Source organism: Alosa alosa, chromosome 6 (genome assembly GCF_017589495.1).
Source record: "Alosa alosa isolate M-15738 ecotype Scorff River chromosome 6, AALO_Geno_1.1, whole genome shotgun sequence".
Taxonomy (NCBI): Eukaryota; Metazoa; Chordata; class Actinopteri; order Clupeiformes; family Clupeidae; genus Alosa; species Alosa alosa.
This window is the reverse complement of record NC_063194.1, coordinates 10,582,133-10,607,410: the sequence shown is the minus strand read 5'-3', so window position 1 is coordinate 10,607,410 and position 25,278 is coordinate 10,582,133. Positions and strand designations below refer to the sequence as shown.

Below are 25,278 nucleotides of genomic sequence, written 5' to 3'. Positions count from 1 at the left end.
GCAATGAATACGAATAGTTTGCCACATCACACCTGCAGAGATGACAACTGTACACAATGTACTCCAAGTGTCCATGTTCTACCACAGAGCACAGTAAGATGTGTTTTCATGGTTGAGTGGGGAAATAACATAGAGGTATTAAATGAGACCCTAAAGAGAGTGAGTATCGCCCTTGTTCAAGTCAATGCCCGAATGCTAAACTTTTAGGCCAGAAAGTATGAAATTGACTGCTGTCATCTTTAAAAATGGTATCCCATTGGTGTTCACTTCCATCTTCATAAACAAGCCAATAAAACAGGGCCACAAAAGTAGCCTATATCATCCTTGTGGATTGGATGTCTTGAAAACCACCAAAAGGATCATTGTGACACTATTGCTCACTAGTGACACCTACAGTGCAAATAAATATATAGCAGACAGATCGATACTTCCGCCTCATAACCTGATCAGACAACCCAGTGCATGTGTATAAAGTAGACTGTTTATCTTTCTATGTGTGTCTTTACTCACGCACACACAACTGTGACATTGTGTTGAGTACAGCGCTTATGGGACTGGGAGTGTAGTAGCCTACAGCAAAAAAAAACACCCTTTCACAAGGAACTGATACTGCTGGAGAACACAAAATTGTAAGTCAGTATGTCTGGCAAGGTGTCTGGGCAGAGTGCTGAAACACCTCGCAGGAATTGTGCAAGTGTCAACTGCACTGGCGGGAAGAGCCATGCAGGATCCATGCATGCACCTCAGGCCCTGAAGCCTAAAGCAACTGCTTTAACTGGAGTGATTAACTTTGTATAATTTCACTCATTCATCATTCATTTTATGTTTTAAGCGATAAGCCGAGTTGTTCAGAACTGGACAATGAATAAATTGTATTACTTTAAATATTTGTGTGTAAGATTACTGTTTAGTTAGATGACACACTGTTTCTAGTTTTTCATGGACAGTTTCGAGGTTCCCCCAGAGCAGCCCAGTCTGGGTATCAGTGATCTTGATCAAAGCCCTTTTAGGCAAGTCCCTCCACTTGGCGGCCATATTGCAACGCTTTTTGGGCACTCATCGGGCATCCTATTTGGCAGAAATGCACGTCACGACACCAACCTTGCTCCAGCGGCGAGTTCACAACATATGATTGGCTCAATGTATTCACATCACACCACATGATTGGCTCAATGTATTCACATGTCGACGTTTTGCCGAGGAAGGGGTGGGATATGTGTAGACAACGGCCATATTGGCGTTACAAACTAGCCCCATGCATTTCTATGGAGGATTTTTTGAGTGCTGTGTCTCCTCATTAGAAAGTCTCTTAGTACACCCACTTAAAAAGCATCACCATCTCAGTATACCCACTTAAAACAGACAGGGATAGGTATTAATATTTGGGGTTGATCACAGTATACTCACTACAGCTAACTAGACTACACCCAGTGTTTTCCACAGAATTGAATTCTATTTGTGGTAGGTTTGCAGAATTAATTTGAATGCAACAGTTTTTAACAAATTAGTGCAGTGTGGTTATGATTCTAACCAGATTTAAGCACAATTTAGTACAACCAGGAAAATCATTGTGTGGTGGTCAATGTTGATATTGTGGTGGGCCGCCACAAATAAGTCAATATGGGAAACACTGACTACACCACAGCAGTAAGGTGCATACATTTCACCAGTCTTACCTTGTTCAAATACTTGAATGCTAAATGCTAAAAAACAAAAAAGCCAATACAATTCTTAACAATTTTCCCATTTATTATGACTGCCGCCAGCGAAGCGGTCATATAGGGATTGTCAAAGTTTTTTTTTTTTTTTTTTTTTTTTCCCCCCCGTCATCTACTTCCTGAATTTTTGGTCAACGATACCCGGGACACTGAACCACCGGGGCACATGACATTTGGTGGGTATGTAGCCCCACTAGACTTTTACGGAAAAAAATTGTTTCGTCCCCGGGGGCCACTCCCCGTGCTGTGCCCCCTGAAACGCAAAAAAAGCAGTTTTTCCTAAATAACTACCTGAACCGTGGCACTGAGGATGAAGAATCTTTTATGGTATGTTGGTCTCAAGGGCCCACATCAACCTGGCCCATAATCACTCATTTGTGATTTGCACCCCCCCGGTAAAAAATTAAAATGCAATATTATTCTGCTTTAATCGCCCCTATCTTCAGTTAAGATGTTCAGAACTGCACCAAATTTTATGTGTATGATTGACCTGGCATTCTCTGGGGATATGCCAAGTTTCGTAGAATTTCATCCATGGGGGGGTCTAAAAAAAATTAGGTTATGTGTACATTTAGTGACTGTACACTCATTGGCCTGTAGATGGCGGTGCACACATATACACATGCACACACACACAGGCACCCACATACTATCGGTATTAGAACGGCCGATACATAATTACAAATTCAGTAGGATTAAAAGAAAGCCAAAATAAATATTCATCATCATGGCTGCATTTCCAGTATTGGCGATAAGTAGCCGTTTGTCCACTAGATGGCGCATCGTTGCAGTGAGACGTAATTTTGTTGGAAGTTAAAAGTAGGTTGGAAAAACAATAGACGCTTCTTACAAGGACCTGTAGTTTACCGCAGAGAACGTCTAATAAGGATAGGACGATGTTCACATGAAATGTAATTCCCATTTCTTCTTGAAGCCGAAATAAATCTGAGGATGTTTATCGGACATGCTTGGTTTTTACTGCAGGTACGTTAATCTTATAATATCAATAAGGACCTAAAGATCAATCACACCCATTAGGCCCTTTAATGCAAATCGGATCAACGATCACAATATTAACAACGTTTGCTGCATTGCAAAAAAAAAAGCATTTCAGAAGCCATTATTAAGCCATAGAGATGTGCTATGTGTTATGGATCTCAGCTCTCCTTCATCTCCTGGTTGCAGCGATAAACGAGACCGTTTGTGCACGTTTAAGGTACCTAAACAACGACTGTTGCAGCACTGTCCTTTACTGGAAATTATTTTCACACTTTCAGATCACTTGGAGCTGAGCTAGCCTAGCATAGGCCGACAAGCTAGATCCGACCCAGAACCTCACGTAGCCTATCTGGCACTGCTGAACTTGCACAGAAACATCACCAGCTTTTTAAAATAGTTTTGAAAACTAAACATTTAGATTATTTTAGCACATATTATGAGATTATTTGCCGCTTTTTAATAATTCTTGACAAAATTAAAATATATTATTATTATTATTATTATTATTTATTTATTATTTTTTTAAGAAAAGTTTTGGGTGGGCCTTTTGAAAAGTGCGCTGTAGCGCCGTGCCTGCGCGGCACCCCAGGGGGCACCGGCCCCCACTTTGAAAACCACTGTGCTAGCAAATACTGCTGTGCTTTCATAGCCATTCATGTTTCTCGACTTCACACACAACGAGTTGACCCCGCCTTCTCCTTCACACCACCCCTGCTCTAGCACCAAGTGGCCCAACATTTGGGGGTGGCAGAAATCAGGGGTCAGTAGTAGCACCAATAATAAAGCCCCCAAAAGTGGCACCAGTTAGCACCCACACCTGAAGGTGTGAATTAGCCTACATTCTAGCCTTGGTCACACCAAAAAAGTACATTAATTCAGTATTTCTTGCAGACTGTTATGAGCATTTGGTGATGCCAGATCCTTTAGATTAGAACACAAGATAAAGCAGATCAGGCTTCTACAATGGGATAGAATTGTACACAGTTCTCACTTTATCAACCGTCTCTGGTGATGCCTTTTACTGCAGCTTCAATGCAAGGCTACTCAAGTTCAATGATGACACGTGCCATTCGTTTTTGCAGGAAAATAATTGATCTCTCTTGACATTTAACCCACAGTGCTGCCAAGTTAAGAAATCGTGTAATTTTCTCCATCTGCTTTGAAATGATTTAATCAATGACTGTATGCGTATGGAACGATATCTGAATATCATGATAACATTCATTCATCATGAATTCAAACCCTCGTCTAGCCTGGCGAGCCAGACCCACATTAAAATGTATAGGGTCTGGGCACTCACCGTTCGCAGCACTAAGTCCGAGGGGCTAATCAGTTGTCTTTCAAATTCCCTCTGCACGCAATAGGATGCAATAAGCCCACCAAACGACTCTATACACGATTTCAATGTCCTGATTAAGTTTAGATTTCTGGAGCTCACAAGCCAACGGAGAGTTGCTAGACTAGCCCTGGCAGCCGCTAGGGGCGCGTCTAGATTTCTAGGCTAACCCTCGTCCTCATCTTGACTGGGACTAGTACTTGTTGTTACACTCCAGCTCAGTAGGTGGTGGCATTACACTTTGGCTAATAAGTCTTGTTTTTGATGAAGGAGCCGAGACAGCCATTCAGTAGAAAGGCGGGTTCGTGTTTGTGGAAACAAACAATAAAAAGCAGAAAGTCAACAACGTTGTAAGATTAGTTATTAGGGGTGATAAGGCATACTACGCAATTCTGGCTTAGGCAAGTTCGTTTTCTGCGTTCACCATGGCAGATCAAGTTGAAATTGAGTTTAAAAAAGTAAGTATGCCATAGCTAACGTTCTTTAGCTGTGTTTGACATGAAGAAAGAAGCTAGCCTACGCATTGTCCAGAAATGACACATTAGGCTACCTGCTAAGTTTAGCAAAAGGAGTTCAAATATGACGTATTCTTTAACGGAGTAGGCTACTTAAACTAACACACTAACTACCTGTTTTCTTTCTTTCAGGAAACGATAAGCAAACTTCTGGCTAAATCATTCAAAGACAGCAAAACTAAAGGTAAGGCATGTTTTAACCTGTGAGAAAAACGCACCTGTAGCCTAAATAACAACTAATATTTTCTTGTCCTAAAGTGAGTGGCGATGCTGTCATCCTGATGTGTGAGATCTTAAAAGTTTTTGTTGAAGGTGAGTGGATTGAAAAGCCCTTTTTGCATGCTCTTGTGATGTGACAGTAGGTCTATATACACTATTTGACAGTTTGAGGTAAGACCTAGATCAAGTGCAGGGGCCTGTACTACGAAGCGGGGTTAATGGCTTATCTGGGTAACTTCGAGAGTAACTTGATCACGTGTGGCATAACTTCCCGATTAACCCGTACTACGAAAGGTGGATATGTTTTAACCTAGGTATGCTGCCATGGCAATTTACGCTGCATCTCAAACCTGCTCCGAGCAGGTTATGTTCTTGGTTAACCCGAGGTTTCCGTTAACCACACACACCCTTTATAAGTAGCCTACCACCCCTCCACTAACAATTCGAGACAATGTCGGCGTACCTGGATGATCCATACGACATTGGAGCGCAAATGGTGAAGGGCTCTCTTCGCAGGACGAGGGGTTTTAGAGACCGCCATAGATTATAGCGACCGCCATAGACTATAGCTTATATATATATATATATATATATATATATATATATATATATATATAGCCTATGGGTGGTTGACGTTTTAGGCAAAAAAAAAGTTTTTGAAAAAAAAATTCAGATATTAGGCATGGAAATCACTTAGTCCTGTTGTACTGACCCTTCCATTCCCAAAAATATGTATGGTCTTTTAGATTTTGTGTTGAAATTCATATTTATTCACTAATTAGTTGTGGTAGTGACTAAAATTGTCATATGGTGTGACATGAAAGTTATTGTTTATAAAATTATAATGGGGTATTTTGTTTTTAATGTGAGCAATGTATTATAATCTTCTATCATTACTTCATCAAGATCTAGCATTTCCTTGTGCAAATTTATTACATTTTACAGTATATTTCTTCATCAATACACAGAGTAAGGCATATGTCCTCAATCTTTCAATAAACGTCATATTCATTTTGACATACCTTGATATAAAAGAAGGAAAATGCTTGTGACTTTTGCTGACCCTATTTTCTATCTGTTCCATTGAGATTTGTATGATACAGACCCCAAAAGCCTTTTTATTTTCATAATTTCTTGATGTCACACCAAATGATATGTTGTCACGCCATATGATAAATAACACCACAAAACAATCTGTTAATACAAAAATGTGTATTATATGTATTTCACAAGCAACAAAAGACAGTTTAAGACAGGTATACCATGTAAAGGTTCACTTTTAGAAATCACAACTATGCAAAACAGAATGCCACCAAATATTGTATAGCTCTTGGGTTCCCTGAGTTTTTCTATTCTCAATGGTGGGCTTCAATCTGAATGTTTGTAGTTCCCCTTTGAGTTTATTCTCTTTATATCTGGTAAAAGACAAATTCAACAATTTATTCAGATAATTTAAAAAGTTTTCCTGCATTATAATCAGATTAAATTGTTGCAATTACTTTACATTAATATTAATATTACATTAATATTACTGTTTTCTTTAACACCAGAATTTATTTTCTCAGACTACTATTGATATTTAGAATGTCAAATATGTATCTTTTGTATCCAAGGCTGTAGAGTGAGTGAGTGAGTGTGCGTGGGGGTGATTTCTGTGTTTTATGTGTGTGTGATTCGCAATACATGCAATAGTTGCACATCTTAAATAATAAATGTTAAATCATGTTAAATATATCAAAATATATATTACACTTAATTATGAGTTAAACATATGTATGAAAAAACATTATTTATGCAGGAAAATCCAGTTTCTATCATACAGTGTGACAAATAAATCATATGGTGTGACGAGAAAACCCGGTCACACTATATGATATGGGGTCACACCATATGAGGTTTCATGCATGACATTAAGCAATGTGCTTTTATGCTAACATCCTAAAAACATGCTAACTGCAATATCACAATATAGTTAATATTGACTGAATAAGGTAATATTGACTGAAAAGTAATTTTATTTGGGCATTTTTGCATAAAATGCGTCACACCAAAAGACAGTGCAAAAGGGAACTGAAGCAGGAGTGCTGGATATACTTGATTTTTTTGAAAACATGAAGAGAGAAAACTCACCTTGTAACTTTCAGTGTCTTTCTGAGGTGTTGTTCTTCCTCCTGAAAGAAGGAGGACCCCTACTCCCCAAAGGTCTCCAAACAATTGCCCGTTTAAAAAAAAAAAAAAAAAAGTAATATGGCGTCACACCATATGATATCCATTTCTGGGACAAAGTGTTTTAGTTAAGGGTGGCTTCACAATATTATGCCTGAACTTTTAGTCAAGCAGACTCACAAGTAGGCATCTGGGTTATCAATATATGATTGAATAAACAGAAAATGAATTCATTTTCTTGTTTTTATTCAAAATCAAAATTTGTCCCAGTCACATTTCACAGTCACGCCATATGAGCTTTTTCTGGTTTGACTGAAAATTGTGAAAAAATGGAAGATTAATCCCATGAATGCTCTGTATGTTCATATAAAACAGCATTTTCTGAACAATATCACCATAGTTTTTGATATATTTTTTTTTATAATTTACCTATCTTTGACACATTGGACCAAAAAAAGGCCATGTCATGTCAAACACCCATATATATATATATATATACCCGGTCGATATTCTCTGAAGATATAGATTGTCAGCCGAAGGAATTCGTTATCTTTGTCAGATGATCTAGGCAGAAGTCTCTAATGTCACACATCATAGCAATACCCTTACGTGGACATTCATGTATTCCATCTAATCGGTGATGCTGAACATCTGAGCAAGAATACTGTATGTCCGAAAATAAATCGGACATAGGCCTAGCCTACAGTATGCTGAACATCTGAGCAAGAATAGCCTAAAATAAATCGGACATAGCCTAGCCTACAGTAGGCCTAATAAATTAAAATCACAATTTTAACAAACTTGTTGAATTGAATGTCATATTACTGTACCCTGCACATAAAGGCTACACATTTCCACAGCACCAGAATCCGACCGAATGCCTCCCTCAACCCCTTCCATAATCGGCCTTCCACTATTATTTGCGATGGCCAACTCCTCTGCTACTGTAAAACACTCTGCCTTACAGTAGTGTTCAAAGACACCTTTTTCTTGTTAGCTGTAAAACAGAGGCCAAGTGAAGGCGATAAGCATACTAGGCCTACATGTTTTCATAATTAAAAAATATTAATGCAAGTTATGACTATATAAACCTACTATTCTGAATAATGTGTTTCATTTTCACCTGCTGCCATGTGTATTTGGCAATGGTGTTGCATCTGAAATGTTCACAGGATTAGGCATACACTAAATCAGTCAACTTAAACATTCAATTATCCTATTACTGTAATCTATATGCCCACTTCTAAATTGTGTTGCATCTGTAGGCATTTTTATGAACTCAAAATAGGCAATTTAATTATTTCAACTCATTTCATACATTCCGCAAGCTATTAATCCTCCGTAACATATTTGAAGAACATGTGGAAATAAAACTTTACTTTTAGGCATTTAGGCTACCTGATCTGCAATACGTTGCCAACATCCTTGCCTTGCTTTGTTCACTGCCGACGTATTTGATTTTTGTCGTAGAGTAGGTTTTAATTCCTCATAACTTGTCATAGTAATTGTGCATTCCTCATCCGTAAAATAAGGTGATCGCGTCATCACTGAAAGTGGTGACTTGCGCTGCAACCCGCCCCTTTTATGTGAACGCGCACAAACTCCAATTAGTTTAACCCCGGCTCAACAAATCAACTTCATAATCAGCGTCGTAGTACCGATTAACACCACTTAAGATAACCAGGTTTTGTCAACCCTGGTTTAACAAAGTAACCCTGGGTTACATCTGGGTAGGTTAAGCTCCCTTCGTAGTACAGGCCCCAGGTCTCGTTCATGTTGTAGAAAGCTGACTTGACTTGTGAGAATATTAAAGCACACCTGTCGTCCTTACTAGGCACAGCAGTTCTGTGATCTGGGACAGACCACCCTTCGACAATATTACGTTTTCATAGCATGACATTGCTCTCACCAAAGTACACTGGCATACTAGCAAGCTTTTTATCAGTGGTGACAGTGCTGTAGTTGGGAGACTTGTGCATGTGTTTATGTGTGTGAGACTCACTCTGTTTCTCACAGAGGCTTCTCGAAGAGCCATAAAACAGGCCACTGCTGAAGACAGTGAGCAAGTGGATGTTGAGCATTTTGAGAAGGTCCTGCCTCAGCTGGTGAGTTTGTCTTTTGTGCTCAAATACTAAGCAGTACTTAACTCCATTTGCTTATTAATATGAAAGAAGAGTTGACCATTTTTACTGAAAGGCACATGGTGCACAACACACTCTAAAAGATGCTCTGGGAAAAGTCAGGCAAGCAAGTACTGTAATGGACTTTCAAACAGACATTTCCTTAGGTAAGAATAAAGAATATTGTTGTCTGACTGAATGGACCATAAAAGGCAATACTGAGGCAATATCTGCCTCGCCAAGCATATGTCATAAAACATAAAAAGTGTTTTTTTCAGTGATGCTATCAGGCACCTTGCCCTGATAGCATCACTGTACCCATTCAGTGATTGGGCCAGTCTTGTTAAAAACGTCACCAATTAACATAAATAGACCTTAGGTTGTTTTTACTCTGGACTTTTTTCCAGATAATTGAAATGGTTGAACTTATTCAGCAAAGGAAATACCTCAGACATGCATCAAACTTAGCAACAGCCTGACAATTAAAAAATAAATAATAATAATTCAGATAGGATACCAGATACATTTTGAATGTCCTAGTTGTGATATTCAGGAAAAGGTAATCACTAACGTTTCCTGTGAAGTGCTTTGTCCACCCTAACACCAGAACTCCAAAACACTATAAATGTTCATTAAAAATGCCCATATGTATGATATAACTTGTGTATTCTACAGACAAGGAACAATAATAAACCCTACACATATTCTAAATATCTAATCTTATATAATGGCAAAAAGCTACATTTGTTCCAGACGTCTACTTCAACACACTTCCTGTTTTGGAAGTATGGACGTGCAGAATTGTATCTTTTTTATACTTCAACAGATGTATATTAAATTATAATAATAAAATCATAATGACATTTCAGTACGGTTTAATCTTGAGCCTTTGGAAACGCAGCAATACCTCTGATTATGAAACCTTCTGTCATGACCACCTGCCATTTTTAGTGCATCTAGACATTAGTGGTGGTTGGGTAGACAACATGTATCTGCCATTCCATTTCAAACTAAATAAGTACAAACAAATGAATAAAAACAAACAGAAAAGCAGTGCATATCAGACTGTTTTAGTTGGCAATTAGGCAAGGCAATTGTGTAGACAGATGAAAGGGATGAAAATATCAAAGTTCTAAGTTATTCAAAAACAAAACAGGTGTTTTGTGTGTGTGTGTGGTTTAATATTATCTATTTTTATGCAAGTTGTGTTTTTTAGTTGTATTTCATAGGCTACAAATCTTTCTGACTGATGTTTTAAAATTCTCTCCCTCACAGCTCCTTGATTTTTAGCCTGGCTGGCACATTTTCACTGAAGGGCCACTAGGTGGAGATGTTCCGTTACAGTCGGTCCTCTTGTCTGAAGACAGACACAGACCTCTACCGCTGAGTGGACGACTGCCAAACATATTTATGTTAGTTAGAGCAGGCTGTTAAAAATAGGTAAAAGGCATCTGGTTTTTGAGTCATAGACATTTGTATTCCAATTAATTGTCAAAGCTCATGAGGATTTAACGGCCAGCCACAGTAGGATATGGAAAACACATACACACACAACATTTAGGGAATGCAAAACTTTGTGGAAAGAGTGATTTTTATAAGCTTTCTGTCAGTTAAATTTATCCATCATCACATAGATGAAATTTATACAACATAAACTTAGAAGTAATTATGAGAACTATTAAGCATATTTCTTCTGCCCTCTGATCATATGTCCCCACTCAGATCCTTTCCCTCAAACTTCAAAGTATGATGCAGACAGTATCCATAGCTACAAGAAATAGTCCAACCCACACATAAAAGAAGGGTTGCAACAGATGTAATTCTAAAGCATCAGTCATGATTAAGGCACTGGTTTTTAACTGCATTATATGAGTATTATACACAACTGTATGTATATTCAACATGTTAGGTTTGTTAATGGTGTTGTTGTGGAGAGAAGAGTACTCTTAAGTTGAAAAATGATAAGCTTATTTAAACAAATAAATGATAACATAAAACAGACCTAACAGACTGGCTTTGTTTTTATTTTTTTTCCTTAATATAATGTGGTTTAAAGAATTTCCCTAATAATGAAAGCAAACATCCTCTTTAATTATTGCTCGTGCTGGATTTCAGAGCAGGCCCAGACTGGTTCCGTTTCAGTCCGCTTTATTGCTTGTCATAGTTTGCAAAGACATTGTCACCAGGCCGTGGAGGAGGCAATCTGAGGCGAGGCCACTGCTCCCCGTGTCTCTCAGTGGAACAAGTGACATGTGAAGGGGTGGATATGAGACATGTGAAAGCGGTTAGGCACGGAGTGGGGAGAGTAATGGCTTTGAGCTCCTCTTGATCCGACATTAAAGAAGGGGGGTGTCGACAGGCAGCCCAGACGGTCTGGAGCAATCTCGCTGCACAGAGTGTTCCCCTTCAAGATGCAGACTGATCCAGTTCCAATCCGCCAGCTTGTTTTGGACAGACGTGCTCATAAGTCACTGATGGCGGCAGCTGCCATTGGGTGTGTGTATGAGTGTGTGTTTGAGTGTGCTGGTGTGAAACAACGGAACAGAAAAGGTTCTAATCATAGAAATTGTAGTGAAGCGTGTGCAAGTTCCTCAGTAACTGATTTTGACACCTGTCGCCTATGTTTGCATTTACCAAAGCCTCGATGAACCTTGATCTGTGCATCCTTCTGTCTTTCAAAGGACTGTGGGAATTATGTATGACACTTTGTTGTCTGCTTATGATCAAAGAAAAAATGCACATGTCTGGTTTTAAAACCCATGGCATAGCATGGCATGTAGGCTGCATGTGCTTTTTGTTATTCACTACAGTGGTCAAAATGAAACTGGTTCTCTGTCGTTGACTGTAATTATTGACTTTGTTGTACCGCAGATACTTGATTATATTTATGCTTATTTCTAATGTGCTGAACCCAAGTAAATGCACAAACACCTTAAAAAGCTAAATGACTTGAGGGAATTCCCAGAATAAGAAAAGAAAATCTAAGAAGAAATCTTATCTCCTTCATCTCTCCAATACAATTTTAAGTGAGATTTAGGACTATACTCGGTGTACTAAATTTCACCCTAGAGTGACATCTCAAAGGGGTTATAAATCATTCTCAGAAATGTTCAGACCTGCATTTCAATCCTTTGTTTGCTCTCAAGACAACCTTCGTGTTTGTGGATGAGGCAAATATAGTCACAATAAAGTGCATTTAACCTGCCTATGACATGAAAACTGTTTTTTTTTTCCTGGCAGTTATAGCAAAATGTCACAACCAAGTGCCTTATCTCATTTCTCTCTTAAATTATTTATTCTCTGAGAGTTTAAGAGAAATAACTGATGAAATTGACAAGTCACTGAAGCAATAATTCACATTTAGCTCTCCTGAGCCGTCAAAGATCCAGAACAAAAAAAATCCTATAGGTTCCTACACTGAACTATTGACAGATCTAAAATGAAAACTGTAACTATAAAAACTGTATAATTAACTTACTATGCAAAATGAAGAAAACAAAAACAATACCCCTGTCAAAAACTGATTTTTGTTGATTTTCAGGTCAAATTCAGGTCAGAACTATCCTTCTGTGACCATTGCCTTTTAGTATGTGTCATTTGGCTAATTCACATAGCAGGTTCAGTTGTGTGAAGAGATTTCATTTTCAGCCTCATTAATGAAGTGGTTTGGAAGTTATATCTGTTGAGTGTTTACTTGATACATTAGAATAAATTACACATTAAGAAGTAGGTAATCTTAGGGGTCATCCACTGACTTAAAATTATATAAAAAAAACAACAACAATGTGTTACCCATTATGACTGTTTTGAGACAAGTTGTATGGCTAATTTATAGACTCCAAATCCTTCCAATCAGTTGAAAGGGGAGAAGTGTGAGTGGTAGAAAGAACAAAGCTCATTTGAATTTCTGAAGATGAAAGTGTTCCACTCCTACAGAGAAAGCCACTTTTCTCAAGAACAAATCTTCATTTTTTTCCTGCAAAAGAGAAAACCACAATCAGACACAAACTTGACTCTCCCATCACGCTGTTTATGGTTCTGGTTTTCTCTGTGTGATGATTTCATGTAACTCTTTCACAAGAAAATATCTGGGGCGTTCTGAAGGGTAGAATGGATGTGCTGCTGCAAAAACAAGATCCCATCTCTCGAGGAGACAAATCGTAAATCAGCTGTATAATGTGAGGAGTACGTTGGTCTGTGCTGATGAAAGATGTGACAAGATGTCTACAAGTTGCAGGTCCATGTTGCGCTAAAGCAGGTTGAATTTATCTCTCTCTCTCACATTCTCTCTCCTTCCCTCCTTGCTTTGGCTCATTCTAGCTGTCTCATCATTCTCTCCAGCTCAATATGAGGGTAGATTGGGTCTGATTGTGCTTAGATCTCAGACTGTCCGTTCTTTGTCAGCCGCCTGCCCTTATCTCCATGAGTTCCCGCTTGGCCGTGGTCGAACTGGATGTGTTTGAAAGGAGAGAGGGAGAAGGATCATATTAACCTTCAACTTGGATCAAGAGAAACCTAAAGAACCCCACACATCAAGGCTGTGCCGAGCCTCTACAGCTGTCTGTCTGATTATCAGAGCCACGGCGTTCATGTCCAACAGCTCATTTAGTCACATTAACAAAGCCTCTACGTCCCCTCTGTACAAGGAGTTGTCAAACAATGTGGGAAAGTCATCCCCCCCGTAAAGCGACCTTGGGTACCATGAAAGGCGCTATATAAGTCCAAGTTATTATTATTATTATTATTATTATTATTCAGCCGTTCCTACTGGTTGGGGATCGAACCAGCAACCCTTCGGTTCCAAGCCTGAAGCCCTAACCAGTAGGCCACAACTGCCCCTAACTATTGGCCTACTAATGTGTGTCTATGTTTGACTGATACTTTTCACAGAGTCCAGATTTTTTATTAATTTATTTTCAATTCTCTGGCTGAAATGTTCGGTGGACAGGGCAGGTGGATGTGATGGTAGTGGTCTAGTGATAGGGGAGAATTCTGATGCTGTCATGAACAGAACTGCAGGGAATGTAGTTCCAAAAACTTGCTGAGGCACGGTGAAGCTGATTCAGAAATCCTGCACTGACAACTACTCTTAAGGACGGTTCACAACTTGATTTCATTTGAGAGACTGTCAGTCACATCAGAGGAGGCAGGCCTTGCGACTGCTGTGTGATCCACATCTGATTAGTGCAGCATATCCAGGCCCTGACCCCTTGACCCCGATCCCTGACCCTTGACTCTGTAGATCACTGTGAGTGTGAGTGTACCTGGCAGCTTGAGCCACTTGGGTATGCGCCGGTCCGCTGTGCCCACTGGCCTGGGGCGCGTCCCGGTAGGGGGGTCAGAGCACTGGCGTGTGGGGCGAGACGAGATCTTCTGAGGCCTCCAGCTGTCTGCCGCTGGCCTCTGCTGATTGGTCGACGCCTCCGGGGCCGCGGGGAGCGGAAAAGACCCTTCCGGAACAAGTGAGGTGTGTGATGAGGTGTGTGACCTCGGCTCGCAGCTGAAGAGGCCAGGAAGAGCAATTAGGAGAGCAGACCTGCTATTTCTGGAGCAACAACACACACTTTCACACTCTCGTACACACGCTCACAAAATGGCGGGGCGGGCGCCGAAATCCTCTTATGTAACACACACATCACAATTAGCACAGGCTAAAAATAAGGTACTGCTTTGTCTGCTGTGACGTTAGAAAGGAGTGGGGGGGTCGCCCACCCCCGCCAGTTCCCAGGTCGACAAAAGAGGTGCTATTTTTAGGCTCATCAAACGGGCTATGAAAACAGGGCCCAGAGTGTGTTTGTGGGTGTGTGACGGTGTGCGAGTCCGAGTGAGCGGGGCTTTAGTAGTCATGTGCTGCTGATGAAGAGGATGATGCCGAATGACTGCTGGCACTGTGGAGCTCAGCAGGGGAAGGGGGCCAAGGGAACCCAGCCTGGCAGGCTGTGGACATGGGAGGTGTGGAGGGGAACAGCTCTCGTGTTAAAACTGGGGCTCCAGGGCCACTCCACTTTTCTTTTTTTCTTTTTGCTGGCCCTTCAGACAGGGATTAAGCCTCGGAAAGCCTGTGTCCAAGCGTGCGTGTGTGTGTGTGTGTGTGTGTGTGTGTGTGTGTGTGTGTGTGTGTGTGTGAGGAAGAGCGTGAGTGTGTTTGTGGACCGTAGATAACTAGTGCTGAAATCATTTCCAGTTCAACAGTCTAATGGTTAAATTAAGGAGAGTGACCTGCACATGAGTTTGCCTATCACTTTTTGAGATAATTATGAACTGTGTGTGTCAGGAAAGGTGTGTGGGGTTTTTTTTTGGAGACAAAAATATTTCTCGTTCTTGTGTGTGTTGGCACCTTTTTGTAGCCGCATTTGCCTCTGCAACTGAGACCGTGGAACTCAAATGGCATGGATGTAGGAAACTACCTATCGGAGAAAAGACCCAAACATACATCAATAAACAGATGTGTATAGAATGGTAAAGAAAGCACTAGTATGCGTGCAGAATATACCGTGAAACAGTGTGAAATGAACAGGGGAGAATGTGATCCCTCTTTGTCCACAATGTTGGATTTGGAGGTTTTTCCCACCTGATTGTGAACCAGAGGAGAAGTAGAGCAGAGCGGTTGGGAACAGATTTGCCTGCAGAGAGATGTATAGGATGAGTGGTGAAACAACACACACACACACACACACACAATTTGACCATCTAAGCCTGTGCAGACATGAAAGGCAGAGCAGTGAAAGGGGTGCTCTTGGGCGTCTGGTGATCGCAAGATGAATGGAGAAGTATGAAGGAGGAGACGTGGTTGGGGAACGTTTTAACCAGTCTATAACCTTCAAATACAGTCACCCACCCTCCCTCTACAGCCCCCCCCCCCCTCCACTTTCCGTTTTCTCATTTCCAGACATCAGTGTTTGGCGGTCTCCAAAAACAGCACCGACACAGATCAAATCTCCACAGCCGTAATTTTAAAAACGGCTCTTTTGGAAAAACAGCGATAAATTTGCTGGGCCTCCAAACGCACCGTCTGCTCTCATACCTAGCTGTGCATAAAACAAAAGGGTGGGCCTGCAGCGCAACCACTTCAATCACTTACAGCTCCTCCACAGAAAACACATCTCGCTTCACACACACACACACACACACACTCTCACACACACACACTCATGCTAAGCAGGAGGGACATCGGTGTGGTGAAAAACTGCCTGGAAATTAAATTGAAATTGGAACTGGAAATTAAATTAAAGGCGTGCATCTAAGAGTTTTATGTGGAAAGGTTACTTCATTTAAAGACCAGCAGTCATTAGGTGTGTTTCATACTGATGAATAGAGCAATAGAAGGCCTTGCTGTGTTGGAATAGTTTCTGTTTATAAGCTTGCTTGGAATGAGCCTTTATAGCTATGCCTTGTTAACAGGGACGGATCATGCCTCCCAAGGGACATAACTCCCACCCCAAGCCATTGTAAAATGTTAGTGTCCTGACCTATGGCACAGTTCTGCACACTGAAACACTATAGGCCACTGCAGGTGCATTGCAAAGCTACTATTACTGTCTGGATCATTACCAATGTCAATCTGGATGTCCCCCCTCTTTTCACATAATATGTAGTTATATTAGATGTAAGAATGTCTCGGTGCACTATGGACGTCGTACACCGTGGTTTCTCCAGATTGTCCCAGACCTTGGCTGCTGGTCAGCTTATTGATTTCAACCACTGGGCAGATGAGGTTTGTTTATGTGATACTTGAGCCACCTAGGAGAGGCCTCTTACTGTTCTCATTCAGTGTGGATGAAAAGAGAAGAGCTCATCGTTTCAGTTTTCAGCTCGTTGGATAAAGCCTCAGAAAAAGGCTGAGTTCAGACTAGGTGTCTTTTTTGACCAGAGAAGTGGGCCAGGGTATTTTTTTTTATTATTATTCAAAAAATCACTGGCAGCAAAAAGCAGTTGAGGGAGAGATGACATTGCAAATTGATGATAGTCATAATGTTGCAACTTTTTGACCAGCATCATGGTACATGGTCATTTTTACTGCACTCATCACTGCATTATAGATATATGTTGTATGTTAGGGGTGAGAATGGCCACAAACCGCATTCTCACGGTCGTGGAAAACCTGTAAAAGTCATGGAATAGCAAAATACCATGTTCCAGGCATGGAGATATCAGAGTATTCAGTAAGTTCATTGAAATATTTGGAAAAGTCATGACATTTTGTCATACTCGGGGCATAGACTTGTAGACTGTATCTTACATTTTATCTTATTTTAATTGTTATTATGTTAATTATTTCCTTACCGCCTATGAAACAGTGTGGTAACCATATGGAATGGTGGTGACAGTGGGTGCGATCTTTTATCACACATTTTTACTAATTAGCCCCAACCTTTGGCGCAAAAAGTACACAATTTTGTGTACACAATTATAATTATACACAATTATACTTGAAGGTTGTGAAGCCATTGACAGGTTTTGAAATGTTGTCTGTGAAAATTGGGGAGAATCCTGCACAAACACAATACAATACAATCATATTTGGCCCATACGATATTGCGGTTTTTACATTTAAAGATACAGTGTTGCAAATTATTTCATCCATACCCTACATGTTGTATACTGAGAATTTTTGCTGCCATCTTGACGTGTTAAATTTTATTCTTGACTCGGTTTCCACTGAGACACAATATAAGATCAAAGTTTTGCACCATCTTGTGGACCTCAGAGGTAATGTAGAGTAGACATGCACCAAAATAAAATGTGCATAATATTGTTAGATAAATATAATGATACTAAGTGCCGTTGTATTATCAACGGCACATGTCATGCCAAAAATTATCGCAATAATATGCTGTGTTATTATAGATATGGTATGATGTGATTCTATGAAAAATGGCAACCTTTCATAATGCAGTTCACTGGGTGCTTGGTATGAAAGTTCTTTCCTTTCTCATAGGCACAGAACATATGTGTACATTGGCAGCTGATGTGTGTGTGTGTGTAGTGCTGTTTGTTCAAAGAAGACATAAGGCAACATGAGGTCATTAGAATATGTCAGCCTTGAGGAATGCTAGTTTTTTGTTGTTGCCTTGGTGTGTGAAGACCCTAATCGGCTGGCTTGGCTGACCAAGGCAGTGTTTTTACGTTTCAGTCTTCGAGGGTGGTTAGGGTGGGTTTAATTGGCCCCAAAATCCTTCTTTCAAGGTCAGTACAATTGACAGAAATCGGCCATTCAAATTCAAATAACATTAGTGACAATATTTATCTTTTTAAGTAGCGTTGCTTGCCAATGGTGGTGAAATGAAATTGGCTGGATATATTACTGGTATTTATACTTTTTTGCTTAATGTAATTTTGTTTAACAGAAAACTGTCAATTTTTAACTATTGTAATGTTCATATTTTGTAAGTCGCTTTGGACAAAAGCATCTGCTAAGTAACCATAGCCATATATGGCAAGAGAGGGCGGAGTTCAGGACCATGCTGTAGGTTGCAAGCTCCTTGAGAACAGTGAGATCCCTTGGGACTCTTGAACAGCTTTTTCTCTCCGCAACATTCACAAGTCATGGGATCCACTTTGTTAAATTGACATCTTCCATCCGAGATGATGTGCAATATTGTATTTTTGCCTCAGCTTTTTCACAAGGAGGAGAGTCGGGCCACCAGTCCACCACTTCATACAAGGCTGGTGTAGCTGTGTTCTGTTGTTATACACAATACAAAGTCAAACCAAACCGAATTAAAGCTAGTGTGTCTGGCTGAATGTATGAGTGACTGTTTATCGTGGCGCTGGTTTATCCCCCCCCTCTTGTTTAACCCACAAATGTATAGAACATAGCAGAGCACCCACATGTATGGAACACACAACCATCCATCCATGTCTCTGCAGTGTCCAGTGTGTGTGTGTGTGTGTGTGTGTGTGTGTGTGTGTGTGTGTGTGTGTGTGTGTGTGTGTGTTTTCAGTTGTGTCGCTGACAGATGCGAAGGACGAGCCATCCTGGCAAGGTTCTGACAGACCACAGAAATCAGTAGAAAATGAAGCTCAATAATGTAACTCAGCAGAGCATGGACATGTGTGTAGGGAAGTGTTTCAGTTCTTTGGGCTCCCTCTTCAAGACAGCTGCTGTTTTCCATCTGTATCTGGTCAAGATGAGGACCTCTCCAAAGCCAAACAAACAGAGAGTCATGGCCACACTGATGTGATTAAAGTCATCTAATAAAGAAAATCTCCCTCAAAGAGCAAACTCTCTGCCTGCCATTACTCAAGAGAAGACACTGTGTGTTCCTGATGGAGCATGAATTCTCAAACAGAAGCATGGAAGATGCTCTCAGTGGAAAAAAATTACAAAGAAAGAAGTGAGTGAGGTAGACGTAGGGAAACACTGGTGAGTTGTTATTAAGAAAACCGGCAAGGATTTTTAAAATGATTTTTTACAAAAGTAGACAAGTGAATCATTTTGAGAAGAGAAATGGAGGGACATGTTTGGTGGACATGTGAACATTCAGTTTCAAGCATGATTACATCAATCAAAGATCTCATGCTGTCTTAGTTTAATTTTACGTAGCTAGATTGTAATGAAGGGTCCATATTAGTTTCATGAGGTTTTTAATATTTTTTAATTTAATGTATATTCTTATGTAATCAATTTTTAGATACCTAGTATCTCAGCCGACCCCATTTGAAATTCTATCTATTCTATCTATCTTTCTATCTTATATCTTTCTATCTTTTCACTTTATCTGCATTTATGATACGCACAACCCAACCAATAAATGCCTGAAGAAAGTAGCAACATTGGCACTGATCTGTCATACATTCATCCATCTAAAACCAATGAATTAGTTTGTGACCCCATGAAACAATCAAAATAAGGTGATATATGTTTAGAACATATTATTTTTAATAAACCATCACATTATATTTATTTATTTTATATATATATATATATATATATATATATATATATATATATATATATATATATATATATATATGTTTGTGTGTTTGAATTTAAATATTTATTTAAATATGTTTATCTTTAGTATCCAAGAAACATAAGTGTAAAGTCTACTTTCACTCTCACAGATGAGAACAACGTTTCTGTGTCAGCCATAGAACTTTGGCATGTTTATTTCTTCCACTGCATAACGTGCACATATCAATAATCACTTCCGTCCTGCTTCCCGCCCCGTGGCTCTGTTTACTATCCCACAACTCCCTGTGTCCTTCAAGGTGTATTCCCCTAATAGCTAAATGGTTAAATAACTGACAGAGAAAGAGAGCAGAGGTGAGATGATCTGATCTCAGTTGAGTGAAGAAACCTGATTACAGAGAATTACCGGGAAAACACTACAAACACCGGCAAAAAGACTTGTCTGGCACAATAATCCTCTCGAGTCATTGCTTACTGTATGAGAAAGATGTAGAATACCATGGAATTATGAAATACCGATTGGAAAATAAAACAGGTGGATGAATTGGTCTTCATTTCTGGGAAATTATGCACGGCTGCCTTATCTCACTGCATTATCTCACTGCATTATCTCACTGCCTTATCTCACTGCATTATCTCACTGCCTTATCTCACTGCCAATCGCCTCCTGTAGCTCATCTTCACTCCGACACTGAATATCTTATTTGCTCAATAATAACAATTTTAACACATAAATACTTGTGCTGATTCCCTATAGTGCAACACCCAACCGGGTCCGTGTAGACACTAATTGGCGCTGGATTACCACCGGAGACAAACAAGCGCACAGAGAGCCTTTCGTGCACGTAGCCTATACAAAGTATTATTAACTATTGTCTTATGTCATGGGGGGAGGGGTATACATGATCTTAAGTGATCATGTAAACAATATTCAAACCAAAACAACTGCACCCTAGACTAAACTATGACACTTTTTAACTACATAAATTCGTTTTTGCACCTTTAATCACCCCATGCCACCTTCTATTCCTGTCCAAATGGCATCATCATGCACCATCATGCCCCCCTTCCCCACTCTTTCTTTAGGCTACTCTGAATCCATTAATTGACATGATCTCGTGGGACCATGATAATATCGTCACACAAAGGTTTTTGGTATCTGAACTTATTTTTCTATACCAATGCACAGATTTATGCTCATGATTATAGTTATGGTTGTAATTTGTTCAACCCGCAATGGCATAAGAATGGCACACAAAAATTAAAGAAAAAAAAACAGTATTATTAGACATAATGTTGTCCCCCCCAATGTTGACTCCATGGTTACAGCCTAGGTCACACCTTAACCACACCCGTCTCTAAACATGCACCTGGTCTATTGTTCTCTGTACACAGTGTTCAGAATGAGACAAAAGTCTAGACTAAACCCCCTCAGAGATGTATGGAGATGCACAAAGTCTTTGAAATTGAATTTACAGAAGACTTGAAATGGATTGTAGGGCATACATGGTGGGTTTGGGGGTGGGGGGGCACAGAGGTACATCACAATGCGCAAGAGTTGTCTGAACAAAGCTGACAAGCTTTTGTCTGAACAAAGCTGAACAGCTTCCAAATTCATCGGAAATTCATACACCTATTACTCTGAGATGAGCTCATCTCAGAAGTACTCAATGCCCAACTGTCCTGACTTACATGTCATAATAAATGGCACGACTAGCACTTTCTTACTATAGTCTCTGCATTTACATACATTTATTAATTTATTAATTTAGCAAACAATTTTATCCAAAACGACTTGCATAATGTATTATATTGCAACTTGGGGTTAAGTGCCTTGCTCAAGGGCACAACGGTGGAAGCCGGGAACCCACTTTCTGGCTACTGCATGCTAGCCCAGCTCTTTAACCACTACTCTACCACCGCCCCTACGAAACACAACGAAAGATTGTGAAATAGTCCAGTTTTGAAATGACATGAAATATTGTTGTGTTATTGTGTATAAATGAAACGAATATCAAATGAAAGAGGGGACCTTATGCTTTGCAATGGTGCTAGTTAAGTGCGTTGTAACAAATCTCCGATTTGAAGAAGTGATCGTCTTTGTGACAATGTGAAACCATTGGGAACCACTGGCTTACACTCATGATGATGTGGCCTAGTTATCCTGCTAAGCACAAGAGGAACCTCAAGTTCCGATGTCTAGGCATTCTAGCCAAACTGCTTTAGAAGATCCAAGACACTGATAACCTAGTACTCTGGACAGTGTTGTTCAGTACGCAAGCCCAACAGAGAAATTGCACAGTAGGTATAAAATTAGGCCATTTAACGTGCTTAAATGAATAACAAGCTGACGTTTTTACAGTGTGAAAATGTTATAAAACCAAGCTGTGGTCAGTGAAATCCTCCCAACTGTTTAGTTGACCAGCACACACTTCGACTACCCCCTTACACCCAGGTCGCCTGGAGTTCACGCAGATCGCACTTCAGAGTGGCCGAAATCTGAGCAGCTCTATCTTCTTCCTTCATCTCTGCCCGATTACGCACACGCTGCCAGGATCTTAACGGAAGAGCGCCTCTAGAACAATGTAAAAACAGCCCAACATCTCCGTCTGGTCCCTCCCGCCTGCCGCTTGCCGCGGCCCAGCTGAGTAAACTACTTAAGTTCAGCCCCTGCGGCCCACTAATGCTGGAGATGGAGATGCTGAAGAATGTGGGAGCGATGGAGATAGACAAACAGCGTAGCATTTATATTGCCAGACTTCCTTTTGTTATTCCATCCTTCGTTTGAAGTTGGGTGGAGGATAAATACTTTTTAGTGAACTTCGGTTTCCTTTTTTGTTGTTCTTGATATTTCTTTTCTCTCTCAGTCTTTCCCTGTGTCTCCCACTTTCTACGCTGCCCCCCCCCAGAAAGGTTACCGTTCGTCTCTTCTCTGATAAAAATCAGTTGGACAGCGTTGACACACATCCCTTGCTGACACTTGACTTGAGACTACTGAACGCATATTCACACCAGTGACCTGTGCACTCGCAGATGCACACCAGAGGACATAAACATCCCATCAAAGAGATAGAACCGTACACAAAAACTGGACAGACTGCAGAACCCAGGCGCACACCAGAGACTATTGAACACCCAGCTGAAGCCGCCACACAAACATCAGAGACTAGAGTACACAGTCACATTAGAGACACAGCATTGAATGAAACGCAGGCAGCAGGTATGCTTGGAAACCTGAACACCTGTACAGTAGCATATAAGTTTGGGCACCCAAGATTTCAGTAACTGATAATGCAACTTAATTTTGTCATATTCAAAAACCTTTGGGGGATTACTTTAAAACGTCACTAGTGTCCACATAGCGTCCACTTAATGCCACTGCTGTGAATTGCTAAGTGAGTAAAAGATGACCTGATTTCCAAAAAGCATGAAGTGAAAGATTACCTTTATGTTAGGCAAGATTATATTTGTATTAAAGGAAAAGGGGCGTAAGCAAGTATGGGTACCTTGAATGTTACTTAGTAACACTCCTTTTGGCAAGTAAAACAGCTTGTAAAATGTTTTTGTAGCCAGCTAAGAGTCTTTCACTTCTTGTTTGGGGGATTTTCTCCATTCTTTCTTACAAAAGGCTTCTACTTCTCTGAGATTGTTGGGCCGTCTTGCACGCACTGCTCTTTTGAAGTTTATCCAGATTTTTAATGATGTTTAGGGCGGGGGATTGTGAGGTACATAGTGAAACGTTTAACTTGCACCTCTTGATAAAGTACATTATGGATTTTGAGGTGTGCTTAGAATCGTTATCCTCTTTTCCTTTTCAGCTTTTTCAGAGTGTGATGTTTGCTTCCAGTATTTGCTGGTTAATTGGATTCATTCTGTTCCCCTTACCACGGGCTGCAACACGAGTCCTAAGCGTGATCAATCCAGTTAGAAAGGGTGTTCTCATTAAATTGTTTGCTAACTTCATCCATCAACAGGACTCGTTTCCTAAAGGCATGATGCTTCTTTCGATGTTATATTACAAACTTTTGATGCTGAATTTTATGCTTAGGATACAGAAAATGCTTTCATCTAATTACTCTTCCACAAAGGTCATACTTGTAATGGCTGCACAGTTCTACTGTGTAGTAACACAAGTTAATCAAGGTTTGAGACCATGGTGAAAGTTATTTGAGAGCTCGAAAACACTGGTCCTGCTTACAGTGTTGATAAGAAATTTCATCTTCTACTTTATACCTTTTAGAGGTCAATTCAACTTCTCACTTAACTATTTGCAATAACAGAAATTTTGACATGGGGTGCCCAAACACTTGTAGAGAATGCATGGTGCAAATGTCTAGTCTTAGTGTGTGTAGTCTTCTTAAAGATGCAAATGTTTGTAGCTTGCTTATATGCATCTCTCTCTCTCTCACACACACACACACACACACACACACACACACACACACACACACACACACACACACACTATACTCACTATGGGGTGGAATGAGAGTCACTCGCAGAAACTGTGTGTGTGTGTGTGTGTGTGTGTTTTATGCAGAGCTACAGTACAGTGAGGAAAAAAAACGGGCAATTCTCACTAAAGTGTACACTTTGATCTACTAATTAATGTGGAGAAGGATTTGACACTCAACTTCTTTCATCTTCCAGGGGCATAACTCCAAAAACATGTTCATCTCTTTTAGTTGACCTTATGACGCTGCCACAAACACTTAGCACCCGTGCATGAGATGATTTTGAGAGCTGAGAGTTGTTGAGACTGTTATTTCAGCACCATGGCTGGACCCTGCCTCCACTAGAGGACCAGTCAAGCAGCGCTTGTGCTTTTAATGAGAAGCAACGTTCAGCACGGCTCCTTGGGAAGGGGCAAGAAGAGGGCGGTGAGAGATGGAGGAAGAGTAGAGGAGAAAGGACGGAGAGAGTGAGGGAGGGAGGGAGGGAGGGAGGGGCACTGTTTCGAGCCAGCAGAAGAAACACTAATCATCAGCTGTTGCTCTTTCATGTCCCTGACTGGGTGTGCTGCGGTGTGCTCGCACGCCTCCACACAATCGAACAAACACACACCGCCAAACAAAGGCAACAAAACACGCGGTGACCTCATTGTAGCCGAGGGCCAAACCCCGGAGCTGGGGCCTCTGCGTGCCCCGTGGCCCCCCACCCACAGCAGCAGCAGCAGCACCCCACCTTCGCCTGCCCCGGCCCGCCCTGATGCGGCTCCTGCACTTTGATTCTTTCTTCTTCCTGCTCTTTTATTCCTCTCTCTCTCTCTCTCTCTGTGTCTTTTCTCCCT

General features: G+C 40.5%; 2 protein-coding genes across 5 annotated transcripts in view; one reads left to right on the top strand and one right to left on the bottom strand.

Moving 5' to 3' along the window:
- The first annotated feature begins 4,298 nt into the window (after positions 1 to 4,298).
- Positions 4,299 to 11,074, top strand: cenpx (centromere protein X). The gene is made up of 5 exons (XM_048245878.1): positions 4,299 to 4,511; positions 4,701 to 4,752; positions 4,827 to 4,880; positions 8,970 to 9,058; positions 10,349 to 11,074. The coding sequence occupies exons 1-5, from the start codon at positions 4,479 to 4,481 to the stop codon at positions 10,361 to 10,363; spliced, it is 243 nt and encodes an 80-aa protein (XP_048101835.1). The 5' UTR covers positions 4,299 to 4,478; the 3' UTR covers positions 10,364 to 11,074.
- A 2-nt stretch (positions 11,075 to 11,076) lies between these two features.
- Positions 11,077 to 25,278, bottom strand: part of LOC125296158 (tether containing UBX domain for GLUT4-like) — a 41,914-nt gene continuing 27,712 nt past the window's right edge. For 2 of the 4 annotated variants that reach the window (XM_048245874.1, XM_048245877.1), the window contains 4 exons: positions 15,567 to 15,696; positions 15,411 to 15,480; positions 14,338 to 14,573; positions 12,957 to 13,049 (listed from right to left, as the gene is read on the bottom strand). In XM_048245874.1, coding sequence (XP_048101831.1) covers positions 13,039 to 13,049; positions 14,338 to 14,573; positions 15,411 to 15,480; positions 15,567 to 15,696 — 447 coding nt within the window. In that variant the 3' untranslated portion in view covers positions 12,957 to 13,038. Of the gene's footprint in view, positions 13,050 to 14,337; positions 14,574 to 15,410; positions 15,481 to 15,566; positions 15,697 to 25,278 lie in introns of all 4 variants that reach the window. The other 2 variants (XM_048245875.1, XM_048245876.1) reach the window with 2 other exon arrangements.

Excerpts from the sequence above, each read along its gene's own strand:
- cenpx (XM_048245878.1), top strand. The coding sequence starts at position 4,479 with ATGGCAGATCAAGTTGAAATTGAGTTTAAAAAA. Across the intron at positions 4,512-4,700 it reads TTGAAATTGAGTTTAAAAAA|GAAACGATAAGCAAACTTCT; the intron begins GTAAGTATGCCA and ends TCTTTCTTTCAG. Across the intron at positions 4,753-4,826 it reads CAAAGACAGCAAAACTAAAG|TGAGTGGCGATGCTGTCATC; the intron begins GTAAGGCATGTT and ends CTTGTCCTAAAG.